The sequence below is a fragment of the Gadus chalcogrammus genome, chromosome 15, assembly GCF_026213295.1.
Source record: "Gadus chalcogrammus isolate NIFS_2021 chromosome 15, NIFS_Gcha_1.0, whole genome shotgun sequence".
NCBI lineage: Eukaryota > Metazoa > Chordata > Actinopteri > Gadiformes > Gadidae > Gadus > Gadus chalcogrammus.
The window spans coordinates 17,142,865-17,150,460 of NC_079426.1; the positions used below are offsets into that span (position 1 = coordinate 17,142,865).

General features: G+C 42.2%; 1 protein-coding gene across 2 annotated transcripts in view; it reads left to right on the plus strand.

Annotated features, from left to right (window-relative positions):
• Positions 1–4,062, plus strand: part of dachc (dachshund c) — a 25,327-nt gene extending 21,265 nt beyond the window's left edge. Inside the window, exons 7-11 of one of the 2 annotated variants that reach the window (XM_056609518.1) lie at positions 205–392; positions 973–1,123; positions 2,075–2,203; positions 2,516–2,593; positions 3,900–4,062. In XM_056609518.1, coding sequence (XP_056465493.1) covers positions 205–392; positions 973–1,123; positions 2,075–2,203; positions 2,516–2,593; positions 3,900–3,937 — 584 coding nt within the window. In that variant the 3' untranslated portion in view covers positions 3,938–4,062. The remainder of the gene's footprint in view (positions 1–204; positions 393–972; positions 1,124–2,074; positions 2,204–2,515; positions 2,594–3,899) is intronic. The other variant, XM_056609519.1, reaches the window with a different exon arrangement.
• The last annotated feature ends 3,534 nt before the right edge of the window (positions 4,063–7,596 follow it).

Genomic DNA, 7,596 nt, shown 5'->3' on the forward strand with positions numbered 1-7,596 from the left:
TTGTTTTGTCTTCGTCTTTAGTCTATTACCGAAGACAAGTCTTTGTTTATTCCAATGACCCAGAGCAACAGAGCAACCCAGCACGCGTCAGGATAAAAACATACGGAACTGCAGAGAAAATACACAGTTTGTCCATCATATTGGGTTGTTATTATTTCTTTACAATCTTAACACTCTTCTTTTCTCTGCATTTGTCTCCCTTAGACCCTGGTTCCATGACGAACGTGACAGGCAGGGAGGACAGACAGAGCTACCAGGCCCAGCGGCTGGTGCTGGGAGGCTGTGAGAGGAACGTGTACCCCAGTGGACAGAAGTTCCAGGCGGGCCTCAACGCTCCCTTCATCTTCCCGGAAGGACTGTCCTCCATAGAGACCCTGCTCACCAACATCCAGGTGAGGCTCCAGGCAAACTGCCTATCACTGCTCTTAATAAGATAAAGAATAATTATAATAATTATAATAATAATTATAATTTCAATTTGAATGATTTATTTTGTATTTTTCCTCAAAATACACTTTCTGTTCTTCTGCTTCTTCTTTGCTGTTATATTACTTAATATTATCTATAGTAGTAGTCATAATATTCTAAATATTTGCGTCGTGCTCTACTATTAGGATGTCTGTGTTCGTTTTTTATTATTGTTTTACTATCATAGGAGCATCATATCATCATATTGGAATTTGTATTCATATTTTTTTTTTAAAAAGCCTGCATACATTAATTAAGAACATGCATACACTAGTCATTAATTAAATTATGTTAAACAAATTTGTCGACTCTTAACAAGAAATAGTCATTCTGTTTGATCACGTTTGACGGTGAAATGTACACGCGTTGTGTTCCCCCCTTCATAAGCTAAAGCATTAACCCCCCGTCGGTGCTCCTGTTATCGTTCGCGATGCTACGCTGGGGGGCGGCGTGTTTCCGATGTCTAACCTGTTGACGTGCGCGTGCGGCCCGTGTGTCTCCAAGCAGGGTCTGCTGAGAGTTGCCATAGAGAACGCCCGGGCCCAGGAGAAGCAGGACCAGCTGGAGCGGACGGAGCTGAAGATGGAGCTGGTGCGAGAGCGGGAGCTCAGGGAGACCCTGGAGAGACAGCTCAGCGTGGAGCAGAAGAACCGAGGTGCTTATGGGGCGATGAGCGCTCCGGGACATGGGGGGCGAGGGTGGGGGTGGGGGACTCAGGTCAACCTGCTGCAGAACCGGGGGTTAATGTCGGAATTAGCCCAGAGGTTAGATGTTGTCATAGTTGGAAAGTCGTTCTTTTTTTCTATTCTTTTTTTTGTAGAAACCTCCGCTTATTACATTTAGAAATATTTTACTATGAACCAGTGGACCCGAATAAATACAAGGTCATAGAACTCATAGAAACACCCACTTTGCATAATACATGAATGTAGTCATCCATAAATTAACAAATTCAGCCCGTAAAACATACGCTTATCGGAGCCACACTAGCGTATCATTGATGCTGAGAGTTTGGTGTCTAATTTAAATAACGTATGTTTTATTAAAGCCAGAGGAGCCGTATACCGTTTATACACGTGTGCCCCTACCCTTAAAAAGAAACCAAACGGTAGAATCACACCTCTGGGACAGTACCAGACACACTTATTGCCTGGTTTAAGACGGACAACCATTAATTAACAGTGAAGCTAATGCTGCACAACACCCCAGCAGTAGGAGACCGAAATTATATATTTCTTATAGATTTTCTGATGTTTTGTGATAATAGTTACATCTGCATCAGCAGACAGTTAGAAAGAGCCATTCCAGCAGATATTCTCTGTCTGGTTGCTTTATTTGTGTAAAACAAATCATTGAGTGAAAATGGAGCACATGTTAAGGATGTGGAACATGAGTGAATAACAATGAATAGCAACGTCTTCATGCTGATATATTTGTAACACCTCTCTCTGTCTCTCTGTCTCTGTCTCTCTCTCTCTCTCTCTCTCTCTCTCTCTCTCTCTCTCTCTCTCTCTCTCTCTCTCTCTCTCTCTCTCTCTCTCTCTCTCTCTCTCTCTCTCTCTCTCTCTCTCTCTCTCTCTCTCTCTCTCTCTCTCTCTCTATTCAGTGCTGATTCAAAAACGCTTGAAGAAGGAGAAGAGGAGTAAGAGGAGGCTTCAGGAGGCCCTGGAGGAGGAGGTGAAGCTCCGCGACCAGGCCGAGACCAGCCTGATGCACGCCGGAGACACCCCCACAGGTGAGCACACACACACACACGCACACACGCTGAAGTTTAATAACACATGCAAAATCACACACACAGCTGTTTCGTAACACAAACACAAAGATGACAGACAAGCCCATGAACATTTGCAGGGATTCAACGTTGTCTTTCTGTATTGCTGTGTATTAAAATCCCAGCTGGCATATTCTTGTTTTCCACATAACATTGTCTCCAAATCTCCGATGCCATACCTCCACTGCAACATTAGCCTCTAATTATCTGTCTTAATTAATTAATGACAAAACTCCTAGCTATCAATCATCATTAGCCCTCCTCTGTTTTCAGATTTACTGACCCAGGAAGTAGATGGTAGTAACCATGACGACAACAGGCTGGACTCCAATGCAATGGTACACGGTACAGGTGTGTAGTTGCCCCATTCATGTAGATGAGATAGATAACTCAATATTTAAATAGAGAGGGTCACAATTTTTTTTTCTGTATAATGAAAGCTATTGAAATGTATTTACGTATACTTAATGTACAAAATCAATCAACACCACAGTTTAATTTGACATTTTTCCACAAATCATTCAACCTTACCAGGATTAACTCCGGCTTAAACTTTACTTAAACATGTTCACTTTTAATATCCAGAGAATTGCAAGTTTGCAGAAATGTTGCATGTATGAATGTGTTTTTTGACCTCTGGAATGTCTCATTAATTATTCAAAAGGTGTGGTTATGGATTCATAGGAGACAATTTGCGGCGCCTCTGTAAGCGTTGAGTTGACTTTCGTAATTTTCGCCGTGAGGATGATTTTTCCCAGCATGGTTGCTGTTTATTTCTGAAGGTCAATGATCTTTTTTCCCCCCTCCGTCAAACAAACTTTCGATGAAATTCCCCTTCTGCTGTCGATGTTCGACTCGCTAAGAGCTTGCAGGTGTACCGCGCGAACGAGACGAAGGTTGACTTAATTAAATCACGCGCTGCGCCAGCCCACCGCTGCTTTTAAATAGGACAGGACACCTTACTTATTTATTTATTTATTTTCTCGCCCAAGATTATTGTCTTTCTAGTGGTGCGTTAATGAGAAACTCCCCTGTGTAACCTCCTTTATAGACAGAAAAATAAAACATCTATGATCTCCCCACCCTGGCCTCATCAAAAGCGCCCCTGCTTCCAGCCCACCTCTGCTCCGAGCCGTGCCAGGGCAGGCCTACCAGACAGCCCGCTTTTTTTTTCAAAGGCAGTTTTTTAATTGAATGTCAGTGAAGCAAGAAGAGAGCCGGCCACTAATTAACGGCTGTCTTAATTGTCCTCGTGATGAGTTTGTTTGGACATCATTTGCATAATTAACACCCAGCAATAAATCATTTAAAGGGGATTGTCTGTCAGACAGCAGGGCAGGATGTGGTGCCTTTGTGCCAGGAAGTTTAATAACCAAAAACAGGGGTTTTATGGAGGGGGGGAGGGGGGGCAAAAACACTGTCAGTCAGGTCTACTTACTAATCATTTTGTATGAATGATCTTTGATGGGCCACTTAATACAAAACCCCGGCGAATATCCAGAAGAAATCAATAAAAAACATAGGGTGACATTACAACCAGAGCATTTCCACGCCATCAATTCATACAATGAAACATGACCTCAGCTGCTCTGGCCGCTGTTCACCCTCATGTATTTAATAAACCCTGACAAGCCTCTGTTTGTGTTTGTGTTCGCAGATAGCCGAGTGTTCCTGCATGCTACTGGCATGTACTGAAGTCCAGACCTGGGTGGATGGATGGACGGGTGGATGGATGTGTGGGCAGACGGATGGAAGGAGGAATGCATGGGGAGACGACGGACACGGGCGTGGCTGGAGGGATGGATGGAAGTGTGGATGGATGTGTGGGTAGAAGGGTGGACGGATGGGTGGGTGGGTGGAGGGAGGGACGGCTGGATACATGGCTGGCTGGAAGGAGGGCGGACAGATGTGCGCGGGGGTGGACAGATAGAAGAAGAGGAAGAAAACGGAGAGACACAAGCGCTGGGACAGAGGGAAGAAGGAAGACGCATCAATTGTGAGATGCCAGAGACATTCCCGGGCCATGTCACCCGGTGTTTGGCCCCCCCTCCACCTCCAGCCGTCTGCGTGTCCCCCCCCCCCCCCCCACCCAGGACCCTGCCGTCTGAGCCCAGTGGAGAGAGCTGTGTTATACAATGGTTATTTGATCTTTTTCACATTGTCCAGTTTAATTTATTGCACCTATCAACAGATATCTTGGCTCTATTTGAAAAGTATTTCTTTATTTCAGAAGTGTTTTGACTTGTGCTTTATTTTTTCTCTTTAAGTTTTCTTTATAGATTGTAGAAGAAGATTTTACCATAGTTGTTTTTTCTTTTGTTTCTGTCTTCTTGTCAGTGATGTATATCTAAACACAAGTGGATATAAATATATATTCCCCATTTTTTGACATCATCATCAGAAACACGATGGCATGTTGTACAGCCCATAAACGCCTTGTAATGTGCTTGGTATGCAGTAGTGCAGTTTGACAATACAATACAAACCCTTTTTATTAAGATGTCTGAGTCTTTCTTTATGCATTTCACGCGGACAACCTGTTATTAGGTTTTCAATGCTTTGTTAATCAGACTTTGAGAGACTTTGCATAGACAAGCTTTACCTTCGATGTGTGTGGGGATTTGATGTGGGTGTTCGTGTCCTATTGGCAAGGATAATAATTACATTGTAACTTTCTCTTTTTACAGATGACAAATTATCGTCCTAGCAGTTGTTTTGAATGACCAGATTTTTTTTAGGAATCTGATGTGTGTGCTAGTGGGTGGGCTTTTTTTTCATGCGTCTACTTGTTTTTGTGTGTGTGTGTGTGTGTGGGCGCATGGTTTTAATGTGTGTATGTCTGTGTGTTTGGTTGTGGGTGTGTGTACATTGTGCACTTGTCTAAATATGTGTGTGCCTTTGTTAATTTGTAAGTGTCTATGCTGGGGATGCCTATTTGTGTGTGTGTTAGTGTGCGGGTGTGTGTTGGGGGTGGGTATGCATGTGCCTGTGCATTTGTAATCATGTGTGAGAGAAAGGATTAAGCCAAGCCATTGATTCTTGCTCCATTTCCAAAAACCCACACGTAGGTATTGACAGACACCATGATAAAGGGAGTTTGTTCGCTGTGGCTGAAATATGTTGACAGAGCACTATCTGTTGGTCCGCAACATTTTATTTAATCATGTCCCCCCATTGGACGAAAAACGAAGGGCACATTCTTAGGGTGGAAGTCTTTAATGGTGACATTTTGTTGAGCTTCACAGATGAAGGTGAAAGTAAAATGGTAATAACGGTGAGATGAAAAACATGAATCTATCCAGAAACAGTAAATACTTAAATGAGATCTAATTTAATATGATTGATGTGCTTAAATATTAAGTAAACTAGATGTGTATATAAAAGCAAAACAACATTTTAGTCGTACCATATATTTTACTTAATAGTTAATGAATTCAATCATCGAAAACAATTTAAATACAAACCACTTTGTGTTTGTGTTTTTCTTGCATTTGAACACTGTTAGTCGTGGTTACACAAGACAAAGGATGTGTGTTGACCAGTGGGCAGTGTCCTGAACACAATGAACCTTCAACTGTGGGCAGATTTCTAATGATTCGTCAAAATAATGTCTGGATGAGTCATCACTTTGGTCAGTAAGACCGCTGGAAGGCTTGACCCAATAGACACAAGTGGAACTCTTCTTTCTTCTTTTATCTTATATCTTATTTATTTATTTGTGACCTTTTTTGTTCTTTCTTGATTTCTTAATAACTTTCTCTCCTCAATTCTATCTGCTATTCTTTCAATCTATCCTACTAGGTATCTATCTATATATTTCTCTCCCCCTTCACACACACACAAACACACACACACACACACACACACACACACACACACACACACACACACACACACACACACACACACACACACACACACACACACACACACACACACCATACCCTTCCCAACCACCCAGTAGCATTGTCCTGCTGAGAGGTGTGTAATGGAAAAGATAAATGGGGGATAAAGCTAAGGTGACAGGACTGTGTTCATGTGTGTGTGTGTGTGTGTGTGTGTGTGTGTGTGTGTGTGTTCATGTGTGTGTGTTCATGTGTGTACTGCACAACAGACCTGCAAGCCATCTGCTCATCTCCTCTTAATGAACAAAGCAAACAGCAGGAGTCAAGGCTGTCTCCAAATCTGGAGTCTCTTTATTGAAAAACACACAAATGTGTGTGTGTACGTGGACAAGGACACACACACAGGCCCACATATGCACACACGCATACACACACACACACACACACACACACACACACACACACACACACACACACACACACACACACACACACACACACACACACACACACACACACACACACACAGAGACAGAGACACACACACATATGCAGGCAAAAGCACACACGCACACACACACACACACACACACACACACACACACACACACACACACACACACACACACACACACACACACACACACACACACACTTATTTGCCCTGTTTAATCTGATTAGCTTTGATTGAGAACAGGGGCAAAGCAACCTTTTTTAGACCTTACTCCTACATCAGTGACAGAGAAGGTCTGAAACACAATTAGCAAGCTGTTCTCGGGCCCCTGCTTTGCAGTCACATCTGACCACAGGCAGCCAAATAGACCTAATGGATGGGAACTAACCAATGGGAACTAACCTGCCGCTGCATCTGTGGGAGACCAGGAAACGCAAACTATTAGACAGCTGTTGTGCATATCTTTTCAAAATGTTCTTGGGTGTTTAGAAAAGCACCGGATCAATCAACTCGGGAGCAATTTGAATTGCATCCAGCCATGAAGGGATAATCTCTGAGAAAGAGAAACGTGCCTCACACACTGAACACTAAAGAAAGAGACTAGGGAAGGAATTTCATATTTTGACAAGATTCAACACACCCAAGACTGAGTGATATACACAGCAGTGCATATAAGTGTATGGAAGCATTGGTGTAAAGGTAATGTTGTTTTCAAAAATTCAAAAATAATGTATAAAATATTTGCTGTTTTCATTTGAACTAGTTAACAATATTTACACTCAATTAAACTAAATTTGTCTCCAGCTACTTTTTTTATTTTATACATATATGGGTAGTCAATTTGACACTTAATAACAAGAAAAAATATTGTACCTCCCTACAAAAAAATGTAATCGTAAACACATATTTTGAAAAATACCATAAATAACCGTGTTACAAATTGAATATGAAATGGTGAATCCATTTAATAGTAAAGTAACAGCGCCCTCCAACGGATATTTATATATTGTACCGCAACAATCGCGCAAAAAGGACTTCTGGTCTTTTTGGGCTAC